This window comes from Zingiber officinale, chromosome 6A (genome assembly GCF_018446385.1).
Source record: "Zingiber officinale cultivar Zhangliang chromosome 6A, Zo_v1.1, whole genome shotgun sequence".
Lineage (NCBI taxonomy): Eukaryota > Viridiplantae > Streptophyta > Magnoliopsida > Zingiberales > Zingiberaceae > Zingiber > Zingiber officinale.
In genome coordinates, this window is record NC_055997.1 from 123349016 (window position 1) to 123371951 (window position 22936).

At 39.0% G+C, this 22936-nt stretch overlaps 1 protein-coding gene and 1 pseudogene across 2 annotated transcripts; both read right to left on the bottom strand.

Moving 5' to 3' along the window:
* Positions 1-1044: 1044 nt before the first annotated feature.
* Positions 1045-12076, bottom strand: LOC121997870 (GATA transcription factor 20-like). Of its 2 annotated transcripts, none has more exons than XR_006116390.1 (4): positions 11631-12076; positions 11310-11509; positions 2623-2682; positions 1045-1507 (listed from the first exon to the last, which is right to left on the bottom strand). XR_006116390.1 is itself a non-coding variant. In XM_042552533.1 (4 exons), the coding sequence occupies exons 1-4, from the start codon at positions 11750-11752 to the stop codon at positions 1421-1423; spliced, it is 372 nt and encodes a 123-aa protein (XP_042408467.1). In that variant the 5' UTR covers positions 11753-12076; the 3' UTR covers positions 1045-1420. The 2 variants fall into 2 exon arrangements, 1 of the variants encoding a protein (XP_042408467.1); XM_042552533.1 differs by having other exon boundaries at positions 11310-11412.
* Positions 2786-4330, bottom strand: LOC121997869 (annotated as a pseudogene).
* Positions 12077-22936: the final 10860 nt, after the last annotated feature.

Consider the following 22936-nt stretch of genomic DNA (forward strand, 5'->3'; position numbering starts at 1 on the left):
CTCAAAGCCTTTGAATATATTTTTACTAGTTTTAAATAAATTTTGTTTTATATATATATATATATATATATATATATATATATATATATATTCTTTCTTTTAAGTTTTAAGATTTTGTCAATACAAAGAGTGTATATATATTTGAGAAATTATCCCTCTCCGGCGTTACTGTATGACCGTAGGATGAAAACAGACCAAACAAAACGTTTGGAAATATTTTTTTTTTCACATTCAGTAAAAAAATGTGAAAATCTTCCTGTGGTCAGAAATTAATTCTCAAGCAGTTTTTTCTTCAATTTTTTATTTAAAATATTTATATTTTTTCCTTTTTAAATTTATTTGATTGCTTAAATACCATTTGCTTAAATAAATAAGAAAGCAAAATCCAATTGGATTAGGTAGATATTTTAGACAATTAATGTGGTTTGACAAAATCAGCTTAATGGTTTTCATGCACATTAAACCCATAGTATTGGTACTTATTAAAGATTTGTAGGTTTAAAAACGCATATACATAATATTAGATAATAGTAAAAATATGAAAAGAGTAATGAAACAAAAAAGAGAATAATAATAATAATAATAATTCATATAATTCTACTTTATTTTCTGGAAAGTAAAGGATAAGAATTAGTTAGTAGCATTAGACTATAAAATTTGTTGAATTTTTAGAATAAAATTAATTCGATGTACTTGCATTCCATTACAATAAAATTAAAAGGCATGAATTACGTAATAATTTAGTGGAGAAAATAGATATTAATAAAAAACGTAAAACTATAATTTTAAATAAATTAATAAATTAGTTTTTATTAGTATTGTCAATGTATACAGAAACTATGATATATCGTCCATCAAACAGCTGTTTTAATCCTATTACAATTAGCTATTCACTCATGCACACAGTGCTTCGATTTTTTTTTCTTTTATTTTCCCCTTTCTTTTATCAGATTTTTTTTATATATAAAAAAAATCATTGACACTAGATCATCAAGAATAGAACATTCAATTCCTATAATAAAACAAATTGGATGACCAGGAAGATACTGGAAATTACGACTGTACTGAACCCGACATTTTACAACTCTATGAACTAGATTACCGACAAAACAGAGCAAGTTATGATACATGATTTTGAGCCTAGGCTAACTATTCAATAGAAAATGAACACAAGCTAACATGTTAGCCTCCGCCATGACAGGAACAGCTACCATAATTTAGGAGGTTTACATATTTCCAAAGGGAGTTGCTTTTGCATCTCCATCTGGAAGTAACATAAGTTGATTAATGTGAAAAATTGAGATGTTTAAGAGGGGACTTAGTGGTACAAGGGATATGCCAGTTGATATCGATAGGGGGTTTGCAGATGCCTGGATTTACATAATTTCATAATGACCGAGCTGTTGAAGAATATAATGTCTCAATGGCCTCGATCACTTGTCTGATTATTCAAATGGGAACTTCCAAGAAATGGTTGTGCGTGCATATCTGCAGCAGCTGCATATCCCTAAAAATGACATCAAAAGAAGATTCAACTATCTCTTCCCGAAACAGCACCAAACAATAGCATATTTTCCACTGACCTAGGAAAAAAGCATTATGGCATTTGCAGTAGAGACCTATAGTTGTGTTTTTGATGAATAATTGCTTATACATTCTCATCAATGAATCAACAAACTTACTTCTATGAGTGCTTCAATCATATTGTAACATTGAGCTTTCGTGATTCATATTTCCACACTACTAAATTAACATAAGCTTATGGATATTATGATGTTAGCCAACAACAATAAGCATTTCGGAAGAAATTTAGGAGCAAAAAATTCCAAAACAGATAGCACACATGTAATAAATGGAGGACACTACCAGTTTCATTAAATTTGCAATTATTATCCATAAACTTATATTTACTTTTAAATTGCAGCTTGATGGTGTGTTCATCTCATTTTCTTTCAATATTGATCTAAACAAATATTTGAAAAGTTTCACTACAAAATTGCAACTTCCAAGGGACTTATATTTGAAACTTGAAAATGAGAATTAATTTCTTACCCTTGGACATGATTTTTATAATTTAGTAGCATGCAAGTGGTGGATCTCTTCAGTTTAGGAATCATCAAAGATTCTCTCTAAAGATTGATTTCAGTAATTATTATATTTTGTTTTACCATTGGTATTGAAGGAGAGCCTTGACACAATGATAAAATTGTTATCAAGTTATCAAAAAGTCACGGGTTCGAATTCTGGAAACAACCTTTTGCAAAAAATAGGGTAAGATTACGTACAATAAATCTTTTCCCGAGACCCCACATGACAGGAACTTCGTGCATCGAACTGTCTTTTTTTTATTTTTTATTTTTTACCATTGGTATTCTGTAATGCTTTTACCATCCATGCTAAAAAAAGAAGATTTGTATATTTGTATTTGATTGTATCAAATTTTTATTGCACATATTGAACTCAATATCTCCTGAATGGCCATGTATTAGGTGAAACACAAAAATATTAGGTGTCTCTGCTGCCGATCATTTATTGGCCCCCACACATTTTGGGTCAATATACATCTACCGAGACAGAACAGCAGTTGAAATTCAAATCCATGATTTAAACCATAGATGTTACCTGATTTAATTGAGGAATAGCATGGAATGCATGCTGATGAAAATTGGACGCTGATGAATCCTGTAATTTAGTAAAAAAAAAAAAAAACGTAAGTTACAAAAAGGGAAGTCTAATCCTATCAACTGCTGCAAAATAAATCTTTAAATTTTTTCAAAAATTACTTGATTAAATTGATTTATGCCAAGGAAAGCCTGCAGTTGTGCATACGATGAGGTGCCCATTTTTCTTTATCCTCAATTAATTTGGCTAACCATTCATTATTTCTTAAGTCATATTTCTCTAGCATTGTACTCCAATCTAATAAAAACTCTCCCTCTTCCTCGTAGTCATAGATACTTACTAAAATCCTTTGAAAAAGTTTTTGAACCTAGGAATACATGATTAAGATGCTTAACAGCATTCTGGTGGGCATGCCATACACATTGGCGATAATTTGTTCCTGGCCACACCATAGCTATCGCATTAATAATTGTGATAGATTGATCCGTCAATATTGTCTTTGATTGCTTTCCACGCATCCCAATTTTGAATGTCTCAAATAACCATATGAAAGATTCTAGTGATTCATCATACATCAATGCTGCACCAAAGATACTTGTTTGTTTATGATGATTAGCTCCAAGGAACGGTACCAAATGCCTACCATATCCATTTATTTTGTAAGTCATGTCCAAGCACACAACATCACCAAAGTAGTTGAAGTCTATTCTAGATTTTGCATCTGCCCAGAAAATGTTAGTTAACCTATCATCCTCATCAACCAGAATGGCATAGAAAAAAGAGGGATCATCAAGCTGCATGCTCTGAATATACTTCAACACAGCTCCAGCATCACCCATCTGCATGGCCTTCATGCGTTTTGATTGGAGATTATTTTTGTAATCTGCAGGAAGAAAGCTAGCATTTCTAGGGCCACCATTTGGCCTTGGTACAGTCTTATTGGTAGATTTGGGAGTGGCTCCAGAATCATCAGAAAAATGTGCTTCAGCGGTCTGAAGTTCAATCGTTATTCGTTGAGACCTTAACATGTGGGTTGTTGAAGGAGGTGCTTGTTGGTGATTGTGGTCTGCTATAAATTCTCTAACTCGGTATTTACCATTTGAAGTCATTTTAATTGTCATTCGTGCAGGGCTCTCTGGTCTGGGTCTCTTGACTTCCTTAGCTTCCTTTTTGTCCTTACGGAAACCTTGTCTCGAGCAAACAAAGGTTCTAGACCTAGTAATACTTTCAGATGATTTACCTGATGAACTTTTCCTCACTAAAACCTATATGTCCCGCATACTTATTGTAAAATTCATATGCTTTTTCTTCACTTTCAAATTCCATGTCAATTTTCGGCACCAACTTAGCTACCGCAACCTCATCCACAGGGCCATTTGAATTAATCATTCTCCTCATTTTCCCCTGTTTGTATAAACTCTATAATGGTCCATCAGCTAAAATAATAACATCATGAGATGAAAGAAGATCAGAAGAAACAAGTAAATCCACAGAAAATAGATCACAGGTCCCAACAACCAACAACCAAATGCTGACATAGACAAACTTCATGAGACTGGAGTGAAAAATTACTACAAAAGAAGCAAAATACAAGTCACAATGCTAAGAGATAGGAAGGATGTTCAATATGTTTTTTTTAGTCTTTAAATATACCGAGAATTGGAAGGATGGAAAGGAGACAGGCTAATCCAGTTAAATGTAACATCATACATACATACACAAGCATGTTACCCTACTTACCTTATCGTGCTCACCTTGTGCAAGCTTAGGGTTTAGAATTTACGGTTTAGTCTTTAGGGTTTATAATTTGGATTATAGAATTAAAGCTAAAGAAATTAAAAAAAAAAAACCCAAAAAAATTACACATGGTGCTCACCACAAGGTGAGCACCAAAATTACATAATAAAAACATATGTACACTAAATTATATACAAAATAAATATAAAGCATCCATATAATAAAATACATGTCCTAATAATAGTTAATTTGAAAAAAAAAACATAAAAGGGAACTCATTGGGATTTGAACAAGTGACCAAACAATACAAATGTAGAATCCACTAGGCTAAGAGGCCAACTAATAAGACTACCAATTTTGTAGCAATTTTTCTGATTTTTGCTGGTTTCCGTAACAGCCATGCTGATGAACCAACAGGTCTCGTCTGATTTTAAAAGCACTATTTAGTCATGGGAATATCTTCAAATTTATGGAACCAAATACAAAAGACATCATCAGAAGAAGGATAGGTATCCCATTGCGGCTGCTGTTGGGTAGTGATTGTGGATAAATATTGTATATAGTTCAGATAAGAATGCTCAGATTCCTCATAATCAAGAGTAGGGTCCATGGACCATGGTACAGAAGCTCCTGGGCTTGTATCCACTGCATGATCTTGCTCAAAATTATTTTGGATTAAGTTATTCTGAACAAGGACAGCTGCTGATTCCCTTGGTAACAGAAGGGAAAATATGTCTTGGGTTGTGAAATGTTTGGGACTCTGCGAAGTAGATGCTTGATTTTGTATAGGTCTATTAATAAGAGGATCAGTTGACCCGAATCCTTTGCTGTCTCGTTCTGTATAACTAAGATGAGGTACTTCATATACTTCTGGAACAACTATTTTTTCAAGTATTAGCTGTGCAATCTTTTGCTGTTGAGAAATATAAACTGGGAGGTTAGTTCTATTAAATAAGATAATTTGTACTTCACCTCGGTAGTCGAAGTCAATAACCCCTGCTCCTACTTCTACACCAGTTTTCCATGCCATGCCTGAACGAGATGCTAGCCTTCCATAATATCCATAGGGAATTTCAATTCTTAGTCCAGTATGAATTAAGTCTCGACCATATGGTTCGATGACTGTTGCATGACTAGCTGATATATCTAGGCCAGCAGATCCTTTGGTTTGCCTTGTGAGCGTAACTGCATATGGAGAGATTTTGTTAACTAGAATATGAGTTCTGTTGTTGAGGAATACTTTTCACTTGGCGTATCTTCTATTTGTTTTGGATTATTGTCTTCCTCATCACCCCAACCAGATGGAGGGGGAAGTTCTAAATCAAAAGGAATCTTCGGGATATCATAATTGATATAATAATCAAACTTTCCGCTTGGTTGCCCCAGAGTATCCCATCTTCCCGTTTTGTATTTTGAATTCTGCTTTCCCTTATAGACCTCATTATTTTCTTCATAATATTCTTCTGTCGTTCCATCATAGTTCATAAAGACTCCAGGTTGAATTTCTATAAGAACCGCCAAAGTCTCATATACTTCTGATGGTTGTGCAGTAGTATAATTGCTGAAACTTAATGAGATTCGTCCGTCCATCATTGTCTGGCTATTCACTTCTGCAGGTTGCATTGGTATAGAGATCTGAGTTGGATTTATGACCCAATTTAGTCCCTGCAGGTTTCTTGTGGAAAATCTTCTTCCAGGAAGAGCATTTACCCCATGAGAGGTCAAATAATCCACTACTCCCTGCACTTCATAAACAAACCCAACATTAGGTGTATTAGAAAGTCTACCAACCATTCCCTTGGTGACTAGCAAGTTTGCTTCACTATTCTGCCAGGCCTCATATCCTCGTGCAAGGATAGAGATCTGAATATTGCGGTAAAAGTCTCCAATCGTCATCATGACTTTTTGAATAACATAAATCATCTGGCTTCCACGCGTGAGGTCAACTTCCATTGTTGCCAGAATAGCTTGGTCTCCTTGCCATCGGTTATCTTTGAAGACAATTAGTGCCATTGTGCCTTCATATTGCCTATGCAGTATTTGAATTCGTACCTGAAGAACTCCCAGGTGGATGTACTGCATGCGGCTTCTTTGAAGCTGGGCAAAGCTTTCTTCTTGAATAAAATTTCTATCAACTTGGTGATTATCAGTCACCAATATTGCTTCTTCAGATCTGTGCACATAAGCTCTGTGATGTGCATCATCCCTTTTGGAGTGATATAGTAGTTCTGTTGGTACTAGAGCGGCCCATTCTTGCATTGAAAGTTGTAACTGAACTTCTGGCTCCAGTTGTTGCTCAAGAGTATATCTTGATGGTGTTCCACCAGTGAGTTGGCGTCCAATCCTTCTTGCTGCTTGTTGAGTGCTATAAAGACGTCGTTGATTTCTTCTGTAGCTTCTTATTTGATCTTCAAATAAAGGAGTTGTTGCTACTTGTTGTTCTGTTCTGGTGGTGGCGGCGGCCATACTCCCTTTAATTTTTCTTGTTCTTGTTTTAGGATTTTGTATGGATCTTTAAAAACTCTTAACTTTCAGGCTTCTCTTTAGGTTTAGGGGGGCCAAGCCATAGGTTTTCAAGTTTAGAAATTAGGTCTGGTGGTAAAGAAGGGGTATTTTGCTTTCGAAGGTCTTGCTGAATTTCCTTTAGGGTTTCAGCTATTTGGACGAGTAAATGGATCTGGGTGTTGTTTGTTTAATTATCGAAGCAATTCCAGGTGTTATGCCCTGATAATCACTTGGTCTATCAAAACCAATGGATGAATTTTCTATGGAATCAGTGGCGGAAATAGCTTCACGATATGAAATTGTATTTCTTGAAGTAACAAAAGTGCTCATAAAACTTATCAGAACTTATAGGGACTCTTGTTCCTTGAGCGAGGACAGTTCCTTCCTAGAGAACCTCATACAGATGTGCCCTTGGTCTTCTTAGGCCTTCCTTGCCGTTTATACCAAGTTAGGATCTGTCCTTTTGCTTCTCAAGGTTGCATAATACCAACAGGCTTAAGTAACAAGAGTATGACAAGCTATGATACCAAAAATTGGTGCACACACAAAACGAAAGGCGGAAGGTTTTTGGAAATTGATAAGTTAAAAGCACACTGGAAAACAACACACTAGAGAACACATTGATTCCTCAAGTAAGGTTCGAGTGAACGCTCGATGCCCTTGCAAGAGGCTAAGCTTCCTCACTTATAGCAAACTACCCCTTCTTTACCACCAGACCTAATTTCTAAACTTGAAAACCTATCGCTTGGCCCCCTGAAACCTAAAGAGAAGCCTGGAAAGTTAAGAGTTTTTAAAGATCCATACAAAATCCTAAAACAAGAACAAGAAAAATTAAAAGGAGTATGGCCACCGCCACCAGAACAGAACAACAAGTAGCAACAACTCCTTTATTTGAAGATCAAATAAGAAGCTACAGAAAAAATCAACGACGTCTTTATAACACTCAACAAGTAGCAAGAAGGATTGGACGTCAACTCACTAGTGGAGCACCATCAAGATATACTCTTGAGCAACAATTGGAGCCAGAAGTTCAGTTACAACTTTCAATGCAAGAACGAGCCGCTATAGTACCAGCAGAAGTACTATATCACTCAAGAAGGGATGATGCACATCACAGAGTTTATGTGCACAGATCTGAAGAAGCAATATTGGTGACTGATAATCACCAAGTTGATAGAAATTTTATTCAAGAAGAAAGCTTTGCCCAGCTTCAAAGAAGCCGCATGTAGTACATCCACCTGGGAGTTCTTCAGGTACGAATTCAAATACTGCATAGGCAATATGAAGGCACAATGACACTAATTGTCTTCAAAGATAACCGATGGCAAGGAGACCAAGCTATTCTGGCAACAATGGAAGTTGACCTCACGCGTGGAAGCCAGATGATTTATGTTATTCAAAAAGTCATGATGACGATTGGAGACTTTTACCGCAATATTCAGATCTCTATCCTTGCACGAGGATATGAGGCCTGGCAGAATAGTGAAGCAAACTTGCTAGTCACCAAGGGAATGGTTGGTAGACTTTCTAATACACCTAATGTTGGGTTTGTTTATGAAGTGCAGGGAGTAGTGGATTATTTGGCCTCTCATGGGGTAAATGCTCTTCCTGGAAGAAGATTTACCACAAGAAACCTGCAAGGACTAAATTGGGTCATAAATCCAACTCAGATCTCTATACCAATGCAACCTGCAGAAGTGAATAGCCAGACAATGATGGACGGACGAATCTCATTAAGTTTCAGCAATTATACTGTTGCACAACCATCAGAAGCACCAAATTACAATAATAAAGATGAAGAAGTATATGAGACTTTGGCGGTTCTTATAGAAACTCAACCTGGAGTCTTTATGAACTATGATGGAACGACAGAAGAATATTATGAAGAAAATAATGAGGTCTATAAGGGAAAGCAGAATTCAAAATACAAAATAGGAAGATGGGATACTCTGGGGCAACCAAGCGGAAAGTTTGATTATTATGTCAATTATGATATCCCGAAGATTCCTTTTGATTTAGAACTTCCCCCTCCATCTGGTTGGGGTGATGAGGAAGACAATAATCCAAAACAAATAGAAGATATGCCCAGTGAAAGGTATTCCTCAACAACAGAACCTCATATTCTAGTTAACAAAATCTCTCCATATGCAGTTACGCCCACAAGGCAAACCAAAGGATCTGCTGGCCTAGATATATCAGCTAGTCATGCAATAGTCATCGAACCATATGGTCGAGACTTAATTCATACTGGACTAAGAATTGAAATTCCCTATGGATATTATGGAAGGCTAGCATCTCGTTCGGGCATGGCATGGAAAACTGGTGTAGAAGTAGGAGCAGGTGTTATTGACTCCGACTACCGAGGTGAAGTACAAATTATCTTATTTAATAGAACTAACCTCCCAGTTTATATTTCTCAACAGCAAAAGATTGCACAGCTAATACTTGAAAAAATAGTTGTTCCAGAAGTATATGAAGTACCTCATCTTAATTATATAGAACGAGACAACAAAGGATTCGGGTCAACTGATCCTCCTATTAATAGACCTACACAAAATCAAGCATCTACTTCGCATAGTCCCAGGCATTTCACAACCCAAGACATATTTTCCCTTCTGTTACCAAGGGAATCAGCAGCTGTCTTTGTTCAGAATAAATCAATCCAAAATAATTTTGAGCAAGACCATGCAGTGGATACAAGCCCAGGAGCCTCTGTACCACGGTCCATGGACCCTACTCTTGATTATGAGGAATCTGAACATTCTTATCTGAACTATATACAATATTTATCCACAATCACTACCCAACAGCAGCCGCAATGGGATGCCTATCCTTCTTCTGATGAATGGACCAACCCTTTTGCAAGCGAAGGTGGTGGGAAGCAAGAACAATTTGTGGAATTAATCCCATCAAAATGTGAAGAATTTATGGAATTAATTGCTGCCAATGCCGAAATGGAGTATCCCTGTTTAAGAAGATTGGTAGAGGAAGTAACACCAGCTACTAATTCGGATTAGCTTTTGTTGAGGACCTTATTGTAACTAGAATAGGACTCCATAGTTATGCAAACCTTGGGGATATGGATGTAAAATGACAATAATGATAATCTAACTTGATGTAGAGTGGACTACCTACATAGAATAAGATCCTAATAATTTTCCCATAACATGGAATGAAGTGACCTTATGGGCACCTTGACATCACCTTGGGTGAATCTATGTGACTAGAAGATTTGATTTATCATAAACTGCCAGTCAAGTGCCTAGGATTGGATAAGATTAGACAACATCAATCAACATAGTGAACCCAAATAGATGAGATAATCAATCAAACAAAATGGTGAATTCCTGGACATTCACCAAAACTCCTCAATATCCTATTATATCATAACATTCAGGAGCTTGAAGTGTACATCAGTCATAACAAAAGAAGGAAGAAGGGATCTAGGCAAGATAAACGTGTCGGCCATAATTACTTTTGAGAAATTCTGAACGTAGATTATTTTTAATTCATAGTTTCCAATATTTATTTACTTCTTAATCTTTAGCTTCGTTTTATCTAAAGTAGAGTTTGTATTTCATAAAAAAAAATATAGCTTTCTTTTCAAATTCCATGAATGTGGATTTGGCCGTGGCTTGATGAGCATTTCAACTTCAAGTAGTCAACACCTCATCTTAATTTTATGTTGCTTCAGGCTTCAATATCATAAGCTAATTTTCTCTCACTATCATATCAATAGATCCTACAAGTTGCTTCAATATATTGAAGCACTAACATATATTGTCAGTTTCCTATTCACTTTGCTTCAACAATTCATATGAAGAGTGGAGGCTCTAATCTGCCAACTAAAGCAAATTCATATGCATCTACATTAAGGACATGTATCCAGCTTCTATTCTCAGTTTCAGTTATGATTTGTGCAGCCTTAACTGTTAATACTCAAGTTGCAAATCTATCAAGCCATGTTGAAAAATCACATCCACTTTATCTATTTATACCATTCACATTTCAATTCCCATCTGTCATGTTTGAATTGCAATCCTTGACTATTTACCCTAGCATATTGGGCAGATTGTTTTAAAGTCCTCTTAAGAACATTCAAGCATCAGTTTGAACGCTGACTTATCTATGAGTAGTTACTATATCATGTTTGAGGTTGTGATTCTGACAGATCTGATGACATCATGGCCCTAAGTATCCTTCATTGCATACAATAATATTATTTTGTTTTATGCGATACTACCACCTTTTGAATTTGTAAATAGAAGAATATATTTTTGACTTATGTTAATGAGATCCACCTTATACAAGTGTTACTATTTGCTACGGAAAATACAATACATTTATGATTTGCGTTATTTAATATATAATTTTAACTATGTTTCATGATATTAGAGCACAAACTAACAACACCTAAAAGGAAGAAACAAAAAGTTTAGCTGTACCTTTGTCCAAGAAATGCCACATGCATTACAAAGGGTCCTTGGTCCATCAGGTCCACGGCGCATATGTGGTGTTGCATTCGCGTTGATGCCACATCGAAGGCATCTGACCAAGCAAGTTCAGTACAGAACAGAAACAAAACAGTCATAGCCCATGAGCCCCAGACTGTTCACTTTCCCACCGACATGCATCGATTGAAATTCTAGAGCTTAAATTGTTACTTGATTTGCAATAAAATGCCAAGTATAACGTAGCTGCATCACATTGACTTGCAAGAAAGACAGACCAACAGAACATGGAAATCTGACTTCAGGTTTACGCACCTGGAAGAACCATCAGATCTATGGTCGTTGGTGTCATCGTGTAGCTCAATGTCCTGCTCCCGCTCGAATTGCATCCGCAGATGACCATCGCCGACGCAACTCCCGCCGTGGTAGGACATCATTAGATCTTACAGCACCACGTCATCGATGACCCATATACACCTCTCTCAGCCGGACCATCTCCCCAGAAGAGATTGTAATCAGAGGGAGCGATTTCAGCTTCAATTTTCTCACGACGAAAGGGTTTCGTCAAGCAATCGAGTTTCTGATGCCCTAATCGAGTCCTTAGACGAACTACGGACGCCTAAACCCACCGAAAATTAGCCGTTAATAAGGATGTAAAACCCACAAGAAGCACGAAGAGGAGGAAGAGGAGATGGTTGAAGCGGGAGGCGGGGCAGGCAAATGGGATCAGCTGCGAGGCGTAGAGTATGGAAACGCCAAACCGTAGTGATGAAACGAACCGGAGGATGACACGATTCCCTTATAGACGAGTTGTGTCTTGGCTCAGTCGGTTAACCACCTACCAAAAAAATAAATTAAAATATTTTTTTTCAAAAAAAAAAACATTTTGAACTTGTAAAATATTTTTATTTATTTTTTCCCCTCTGTCCCAAAATCACCGGATCTAGCAAATCTATTCCATCAAGTTCTCTTTTATTTGAATAAAATGAAGTTATCAATAAATTTTTATATGATAAAATTTAACTTCACAGCATGCATGACAAATTATAGTTTAGTGTTAAATTTCTCTCAATTCAAACAACATTTGTGATGGGGAGGTAAGTAAGATTCATGGTGAGCTCTTGACCCGGTTAATAGGTCATGTGGTAAGATTAAGATTTGGTCAATACATGAATCATGTGGCGCATTCCAAAGCACGATTAACATATTCTCTATGTGGTATCTCAACCATCTCCGACTAGTCAAGCCAAACCAATCCAATCAAGTTCCTAGATAGTAAGAGGGGCTCTCGCTCTCATGCTCCCTCTAACTTTCATTCTCACACTCGTTTGTCATTTGAGAACGTGGAGTTAAATCGTAGGATTGTTAGGGCATAAATCCCTAGATTTTATGTATCTCACCTCACCCACTATTTGTCTGCTCGGCTGTCGTGATTTTTTTCTCTCGTGATGGCTTGGGATCGGATACGATGGGGACGTTGGGGGTGGGGGTGAACGATTTTATCTTTTACCACTCGCATTTTTTTTTTCTCTACCATATTGAAATACTATATTGACCTAAGTATAAAGTGGCTTCGTTGGAGGAATCCGATGCGCTCTTCAAGGTTTGTTAGTCGTCGTAGGAATCACCATGCTACGGGAATGAATATAGGAGAATGGCTCGACACCATTATTCTTTATGCCAGGATCAATTTCTATTGTCACAGCATCGTGGTGAAAATTTTCAGACCGAAACAATTTGCATAAATGTTTCTAAAGTAAAACCATAGCAACTCCCTTAGCTATCAAGCTGAAAATGGTCAGAATCATTGGACGACAAGTTCTTGAAGTTATCAAAAGAATTCCAACTTAACAAGTTGGAAGAAACATAAGTTCTATTGATTCAGTTTGTAAAAGTAGAGCAACAATAAGTAAAAGCAGAGCCACATGTGGATGCCAACTAGTGGATGTATTATTGTGTTGGACAGTCTTAACAAAGTGAGAGAAAAAGTAGTGAAAATTGAAATTATAGATTAAAGTAGATTTATTTATTGAGTTGACATGATAATCTCATATTGTCAAATAAGGAAGGAAGAACTATTTAAAATGGTTGAATTAGTTGAAAAATTGTGTTACCTTATATGTCAATGTGTAGACTCTCGACTGTAGAATTTGAGTGTAAACTCCTGAATATAGAGTCTGTGTGTAGACTCCCGACTCTCGAGTGCATACTTCCAAGTGCAGAGTCCGAGTTACAAACTCTCATCTCTTGAGTACAGACTCCCGATTGCAGAGTCTGAGTTCCAAACTCTTAACTGTAGACTCCCAACTCCCGAGTGTAGACTCCTGATTATAGAGTTTGAGTTCCAAACTCTCGACTGTAGATTCCCAACTCCCGAGTGCAGACTCCCAAGTCTAAGTGCAGACTTCCGATTGCAAAGTCTGAGTTGCAGATTCCCGACTCCTGAATGCAAACTCCCAATTTCCGACTCCCGAGTACAAACTCCCGACCGAAAAGTCCAAGTTGTAGACTCCTGATTGCAGACTCATTGCAGACTCCCAACTCCCAAGTGGAAACTCCCAAGTCCAAGTACAGACTTTCGACTATAGAGTTCGAGTTGCAGACTCCTGACTCTCGAGTGCAGAGTCCGAGTTACAAACTCCCCAACTCTTGAGTGCAGACTCCTGATTGTAGAGTCTGAGTAGCAAACTCTCGACTGTAGACTCTCAACTCCCGAGTGCAGACTCTCGAGTCTAAGTGCAAACTTCCGACTGCAAAGTCCGAGTTGCAGCTTCCCAACTCCTGAATGTAAACTCCCAATTTTCGACTCCCGAGTACAAACTCCCGACTGAAAAGTCCAAGTTGTAGACTCCCGATTGCAAACTTATTGCAGACTCCCAACTCCCAAGTCCAAGTGCAGACTCTTGAATATAGAGTTCGAATTACAGACTCCTGACTCTCGAATGCAAACTCCTGACTCCCAACAACCACTTATAGACAAAGCAATTTAAAGAAATTAAATATTTAACTTTCTTTATGAGAATCCTTAATCTAATTAAACAAGTGTCAATCAAGCCTAAGTTCTTATCTATCCTAATATAAGCATGTATAAGAAAAACAATAAATCATATGCTAAACAAATTTATTTAATAATAAAGATGGTATTTCTATTGGCTCCCCCTGGATCATATTATTGGACCCCATGGTAGTTATGATGTGATCAACTAAGTTGAGTTATGTCCTATTATATTTGAACCTTGTGTCTAACTGTGCAGGAGGTTAGGAACACAAGAAGTCAAGCGGAAGACGCAGCTAGCGGGAATGATGACACGGGAAGGGAGCCGACGGGCTCGGTGCATCCGTGGGACGAAATGCTGTGGAAGAGTATACCGGTGGACAAGAAGGATGTGTGCGATGTTCTAAGGGATGAGAAGCTAGAGCGGAACCCTGCTCGAGAAGGCTGAAAAATGAGTTTGGGTGAGCCCTATTTCGGTTGGCAAAAATCATCTAAGCGGAAGAGCCAGAGGAAGAGAGTAAAGCTTGGTAGCTACTGAAACCTTCTGCTAGAAGGCGCCTTCAAGTACTTGAATGCGCCTTCAATGTGCATGGAAGGCGCCTTCAACCCTTCATGGAAGGTGCCTTCAATGTACATGGAAGGTGCCTTCGACCAGGTTGATTTTAGCTGTTGCCAAAGGCTAAAACTTTATCCTTTGGTGCCTTGTTGGAGGCACCTTCCGACCCTATGTAAGGCGCCTTCAAGCCATGGATAAGATTTTTCAGGGACTATAAAAAGACCCTTGGACCTAGGAAATAGACAATAACTCCTGTATTCTTTTCCTAACAATAGTCTGAGCAATTAACGAGTGTAAGAGGCTTTTCCCCTTCACTAAAGGAGATTTTTAGAGGTTTCATTTGTCCTTGGATTAACAATCACCTAGGTTGTAACCAAGTAAACCATTCGCCTCTTCCTTCATTTTCTTGTTGTTAATTTTAATTATACTATTGCTACTAATCTGAGTTGAACGGTCGAGAAAGGTGTTGTTTTACTTTTGACAGATAAACTCAACCCCCTCTTGCCGACCCTACCTGGTCTAACAAGTGGTATCAAAGACAGGACGCCTCAAAAGGACTAACCACCGACTGAAGCAACAAGACGATGGCTGATGCAAGCATTCACTCACCAAAATTCGAGGGAGACTTCGCACGATAGAAACGTCGGATGGAGGTATTCTTTAAAATAGATTTTGAAATTTTGTTAATTATGAAATATAGGTTTGTAGTTCCAAAAGACAAAGAAAAATATCAATGGATGAAGAAGGAGCAAGTCAACTTCGTAGCGAATGGTAAAGTAGAGTTTCATCTGCTGAGTGTCCTTCCGCCCCAAAAGGTCAATCGAATCGGTAGCTACGACTTAGCCAAAGAGCTTTGGGAGAAGTTCCTAGAACTCCACGAAGGCACATCAGGAGCGAAGTTAGCAAGGCGAGACATCCTCCGAACCCAGCTAACAAACCTGCAGATGAACAATGGAGAAAAGGTAGCACAACTCCAAGCACGAATTAAAGAACTTATCACTCAACTCAACAATCTTGGAGAATCGGTAACGAACTGCTATTCAATCCGATATGCGCTCAACACCTTACCGAGAACTCCAGAATGGTCATCCTTAGTAGATGTATACTACATCTCTAAGGATTTCGAGGTAAGTACACTAGAGAATTTGTTTTCTACTTTTAAACTTCACGAAACTCGATGTGCAAATTCTAAAGAAATCAAAAAGTCGAACAATAATCTTGCCTTGAAAGCTAAGAAGGAAGATCCTGACTCTGAAACATCCATCGACAAAAATGAAGCAGTACTGTTGGAAAGGAAGTTTAATAAGTTTATTCAATCTAATAAATTTAAATGGCAGACAAAAAGAGATTATCAAAACAAAAGGAGGTCCGATGCTACAATTGTAACGCAGAAGGGTACATCGAAGATGAATACCCTAAACTAAAGAAAAAGGACAAGGACAAGGACAAACCACCAACAAGATCCAATCACAAGACTTTAAAGGCCACTCGGGATGAATCATTGTCCTCTGAGTCTGAGATTGAAGAATACACCGGACTAGCCTTACTGGTGGACCACCGAGAAGAAGATGAAAGTAGCTCAGAAATAAACATCGATGAAGGGGGAGGATCTATTAGACCCCGTGGTTATTTTGATGTGATCAACCAAGTTAGTTAGGTCATGTTTGTATTTGATCCCTATGTCTAAGTGTGTAGGAGCTTAGGAGCGCAGGAAGTCGAGCGGAAGACGCAGCGAGAAGGACGACACGGGAAGGGAGCCGACGAGCTCGGTGCTTCCGAAGGACGAGAGAGCTGAGGAAAAGTACACCAGTGGGCGAGAAGAATGTGCACGACGTTCGAGGGACGTAAAGCCGGGACGGAAGACTACTTGGGCTTGGGTGAGCCCTATTCCGGTTGGCCGCAATCACCCAAGCGAGCAGAACCAGAGCAAGTCAACCAGGAAGTTGAATTGACAAGTGTTCTGTCGACCGGAAGCCATGATCGGTCGATTTAACCCCTATCATTAGAAGCCAGCCGTTGGTGACACGTCAGCAACCAACTGTTGGCTGATCGGTCGACCGAATCTTCTGATCGGTCAACCAAACCGAAGATAAACCAGAGACTTAGTCGAGCATGCTGATCGGGCCAGCTCAGGGAGAGACCGTTGGCTGATCGGTCGACCGAACAATGGGATCGGTCGACCGAACGCAGGCTCGATCCACACAGACTACATCTGGACGGAAGCCTGGGCAAGTACGCAGGTTCGGTCGACCAAACCTAGGGATCGTTCAACCGATCCCTCTTGAGTCAAATCCTGATCCCGAAGATCAGGTGAAATGGATAAGTTTTGGAACCCCTATATAAAGGGGCCTCGAACAACTATTCGGAATTAACGAAAATCAACTCTGTATTTCATTTCCAAGTAACGTGTAAGAGCTTTCAAAGTGTAAAAGGCTTCTCCGCCTTCAGAGAAGGAGACTCTGTTAGTGCACGTGTTCAACCGCATTGGATTAACAACCGCCTCGGTTGTAACTAAGTCAATTCGTTGAGCCCCTTTTTCTTTTCTGTCATTGTTACTTTACTTTATTGTTGCTTTTTATTTTGAGTTGAAAGTTTTGAGGAGGGTACTTTTGTTTGCAGGCAATTTACCCCCCCCCCCCTTTTTGTCAGGCCCGCTACACCAACAAGTGGTATCAGAGCCTGACAGCCTCAAAAGGACTAACCGCCGACTGAAGCACAAAGATCAAGACAATGGTCGACGCGAACACGCGAACATTCATCCCCCAAAGTTCAACGGAGACTTCGCTACATGGAAGCGAAAAATGGAGGTATTTTTTAAAATTGAACTTGATATACTTTTAATAATGAAATATGGATATGCAGCGTCAAAAGACAAAGAAGAGTACAACTGGACGAAGAAGGAGCAAGCCGATTTCGTGGCCAACGGAAAGGCGGAATTCCACCTGCTCAGCGTCCTGCCACCCCAGGAGGTAAGTCGGATTGGAAGCTACGACTCTACCAAAGACCTCTGGGAAAAATTCCTGGAGCTCCATGAAGGCACCTCAGAAGCAAAGCTAGCGAGGCGCAACATTCTCCGGACACAACTAACAAACCTTCGGATGAACAACGACGAGATGGTAGCGCAACTCCAAGCGAGAATCAAGGAGCTGATAACGTAACTGACAAATCTCGGCGAATCGATAACGAACCGAGATTCCATTCGATACACGCTCAATGCCTTCCCCAGAACTCCTGAATGGGCGTCCTTAGTAGATGCATACTACATCTCTAAGGATTTTGAGATAAGTAGTTTAGAAAGTTTATTCTCTACCTTCGAACTTCACAAGTCTCGACTTGCAGAGCCTAAACTGTTGGAACCCCAAGGTGTTTTGATGTGATCAAACAAGTTAAGTTAGGTCCTGCGTTGTCAACCCTTGTGTCTAAGTGTGCAGGAGCTTAGGAACACAGGAAGTCGAGCGGAAGACGCGGCTAGCGAGAAGGATAGCATGGGAGAGAGCCGTAGGGCTCAGTGCGTCCGAGGGACGAGGTGACCGCGGAAGAGTACATCGGTGGACGAGAAGAACGTGCGTGGCGTTCGAGGGACGAGAAACCGGGAAGGAAGGCTGCTCGAGGAGAAGGCCGGAACTTGGGTTCAGGTGAGCCCTATTTCGGATGGTCGAGATCACCTAAGCTAGTGGAGCTGGAGCGAAAGACCCGGACCGAGGCGGGACTGAACCAGAGAAGAGGTCAAGGATAAAAAGTCAACAACTGTTGACTTTTTGCTCCGGGGCGCCCGGAGCAGTCCGGGGCGCCCGGAGTAGCCCGGGGCGCCCGAAAGTGGATTTTGACCAGGATCGAGATTTGACTCGATCTGAACGTTGGGGGATAAAATTTATCCCCCCCCAGGGTGCCCGGAACCCTTCCAGGCGCCCCGACCAAGGCTATAAATATAGCCTTGGTCCAGAAGCTAATCAATTGATTCAGAACAACAACTTGTAATCAGTTCTTTCATTTCTACTTTTCTGTCTGTGCTCTCAACGCTGTAAAGAGGCTACTCCGCCCAAAGGAGAACGTCAGATAGTGCGCTTACTTTCCTTGGATTAGCAATCCCCTGATTGCAAACCAAGGCAATTCACCCCTCCCCTCTTGCCGGCCTCTAAAGGGACCAACAAGTGGTGTCAGAGCAAGGACGCTTCAGGAGGACTAATTGCCGATCAAAGCAACAAGATGGTCGGACCAAGCGTCGTTCCACCAAAATTCGAGGGGGACTTCGCAGATTGGAAGCGTCGTATAGAGGTATTCCTAAGAACTGATTTCAAAATTTGGTTTATTATGAAGTATGGTTTTGTAGCTCCGATGAATCAAGATGGAGAAGAAAAAGAGGAGAGCCATTGGACAAAGAAGGAGCAGAATGAGTCTGTAGCGAACAGTCGTGCGGAATATCACCTACTGAGCGTACTGCCGCCTCAGGAAGTCAACCGCATCGGAAGCTACTCGTCGGCCAAAGAACTTTACGAGAAGTTCCTAGAACTCCACGAAGGCACGTCCGAAGCGAAGCTCGCTAGAAGAGACATCCTCCGGAACAAAATGATGAACATTCGTCTAGAAAAAGGTGAGAAGGTAGTCGGTCTACATGCGAAGGTAAAAGAATTAATTATTGGTCTCGAGAACCTCGGTGAAACAGTAACAAACCAGGATACCATATGCTACGCACTCAACGCATTTCCTCGAACTCCGGAGTGGACATCAATCGTCGATGCCTACTATATTTCAAAAGACCTGGAGGTAAGTACTTTAGAAGAGTTGTTTTCTACTCTTGAGTTACATGAAACCAGGTGTGCAGCTACAACAAAAGACTCAAGTCAGATAATGGCGTTGAACGCAACCAAGAAGGATGAACCCGAGTCAGACTCCGAAGAAGACCAAGAAGCATATACGGTAAGAAACTTTAAAAAGTTTTTTAGATCTAATAAATTTAAAGAAATGCAAAATAAAAAGAATCCAAGAAATAGAAGAAAAGTGTGTTGCTACTAGTGTCAAAAGGAAGGACACTTAAGAGAGGATTGCCCAGAACTAAAGAAGGACAAAATGAAGACACCCAAGAAACACAAGAACCTAAAAGCCACTTGGGACGACACTTCATCATCTGAGTCCAAGATTCAAGAATATGCCGGGATAACACTGATGGCAAGCTACGAAAGACAAAGTACATCATAACCCAACATCGATGAAGGGGGAGCGACCTCAGATGGAAGAGCGAAGCAGTGGGAGATTCAGGCTTCAAGTCTGATATGGTAAGTGAGGTATGCCTCTTACCCCCTGATGAACTTTACTTTGGTATTAAGGCAATGGCAAAATCCATGTATAAATTAGAAAATAAAAATACCAAATTAGAAAATAAAATGTAACGACCCAATTTTCCCTATTTCAAGTTCTAAAAATCCATAAAAATATTTAGAAATACTTTTAAAATATTCTAGAGATTTTTAGGGATTTTTAGAGTATTTTTACGTAATTTTTGGAGGTCGTTTAGTAGTGTTACAAAAAGAAAGAAGTTTTAAATAAGTTTGTAGAAGCTGGGGTTCGAACCCACAACTTCGGACCCAAGCAAAACCGGCCCGACCAATCGAGCTAAGCTCGTTTTGTTAACTAAATATGGGAACAAATTGATTTAAGGTATAGTTCGATTTAAACCCTAGTATAAGAAAAGGAATTTAGGTTTCTTTTCGGAAAATCAACATTTTCTCAAAAAATTCCTTCTCTTCTCGGCTGCGTGACGGCGACAAACCCACGGGCGAAAACCGCGACATCTCCTAGGGTTCCCTCCGGCGCCGGCGAAGCTGTCTTCCGGCCAACCTCATCCGTGGTGGTCATCCCGACAGAGAGGAGCACGCGTGAGCACAAGAGGAAGCCGAGAACTTCATCTTTCCGAAGCCCTAGAGTTCGTCCCGATTGGTTGTAAGTCCAAGCAAATCATGGTGAGTTGCTTCTCACCTGCAGTAGGAGTCGTTTCGCGACTTGGTTTTGGTTTTTGAATTGGGTTTATGCTCGGTGGATTTTTGATTCTCCTCAAGGTTTCTTTGCGAGTTCTCGGAATGTTCTCTGTTTGCATAAATGCCTAGCCGAGATGTTAGATGAACGTATAAGTTGTGTTTTAGATTCTACAGCCTTATAGTTAACATTGATCTAATCTATGAAGGGGTTATGCTCTCCTGTTAAATTGTTATAGGAAATTGGGTTAGTTTTTCAGATTTGGACGGGTTTGAGATGGTGTTTAACATGGCTTTTCATTGTGATGTTTCTTCGTGCACTGGATGAGGAATCTTGGATAGATAGGATGCACTAAAGTCTTGTTCACGGTCCTTCCTTTTAGTGTCGACCATGGCAGTGTATGGAATGTGGGTAGAGTTTTGGTTTCGTTAATTGGTTTTGCTTCACTAAACAGGCTAAGGTAACAGGAGGTGACCAATTACTTTGTTACTGCTACTCATACTTTGCTATAGACATTAGTTGTTGCTGCTTGTGTCTTCCGAATTTCTGAGGAAGCTTTTAGAAACTTTTGTATGCAGATTTTCTGTTAAGCTTCGATCTATTTTTCTTTGCTTTCAGATTATACAGTACCGCATTGAGATAGTTGGAGATTTGAGTATAGCATGTGTTTAAGTATATCATTTTATGTTAGCTTTGCAGAATAGGTTGTATGCCATTAACTGGACATGAACAACATATGCTTTAGTATATCATGTGGTAACTTTTGATTGTAGCAGAAATTATCCTTTCCTTATGTTCCACTTTGTTGGAATTAATTAGAATGAGTAGATTTCTTTTACATTGCTAATAGAAGAGCAGTTTTCTTTTTCTAGCTTTTCCTTAGCTATTTGTAAGCATGAGCAGACTTCTTTTCTATTGCTATTAGACGTACAGTTTCCTTTGCTATCAGTTTAACATGAGCAGTATTGATTCATATTTTTAGTCCTTTGCTATTGGACTAATATGAGAAGTTATAAGCGAAGAAGACCAAGGCTTTAATTTGATTTCAATTCCAGAAGATTGAATATCAAAAGCGCACACAAGGTGTTTGCTTAAATGCCAAGTGAGGGCAAGTATAAAGAAGTTATAGTTAAAAAGAAAGTATTTTACTTTTAAAGGGTATGTACCGGACACAAGGTCCAAGGGATGAGCTCCAAGATGCCCCTAGGCACAAGGCCTAGAAGTTCCTTAGTAGTTTCGGGATTAGCTACCTCGACTCTTATTAAGGATGCGCGCAAAAAGTTGGTACAATGCCGGGCCCAAAGAAGTTTATTATTATTTTGAAGTATTAAAGTATAAGTTTTGAAACAAATGAAACAAGCTTCAAATATGTTTAGAATTAGAAAGTTTAGTTTCTTGTTATTTGAAGCATGCAGTAATAGTTTTATTTGTTTCTTGCTACTAGATTATCCAGCATGTTTAGTTTTACATGTTTAGTAGCTTTACATGTTTAGTATGCTTCTTTTATTGGTTTATAAGCATGATAAACAATACATGTTTAGTATTTCAGTTAGTATGCTTCTTTTATTGGTTTATAAGCATGATAAACAATACATGTTTAGTATTTCAGTTAGTATGCTTCTTTTATGGTTTATAAGCATGATAAACAATACATGTTTAGTATTTCAGTTAGTATGCTTCTTTTATTGGTTTATGAGCATGATGAACTACAAATGTTTAGTATTTCAGTTAGCATGATTCCTTTGTTATATATGAGCATGAGTAGTTTTATATGTTAGCATTTAGTTTTAACATGTTTTTATTTATATACATGCATATCGAGTTTTTGTGAGTAGATAGCGCTCACTAAGCTTTATGCTTATAGACTGCACTTCCTCCTACTGCAGATAAAGGGAAGGAACAGATTTAGCAAGGAAGGCGACAAGGTGGTGGTGATGAAGGTGTGTGATGGCTGGACTATGGAGAGATCCAGAATGAGCTGGCAAAATGCCAAGACTTTTCTGTTTAGTTATTTTAGTTCTCTTTTAATGCTATGATGAAGTTGAGATTGTAATTGAGTCTATTCCGCACTTGTAGTTTGGTATGTCTTATCGTTGGAGT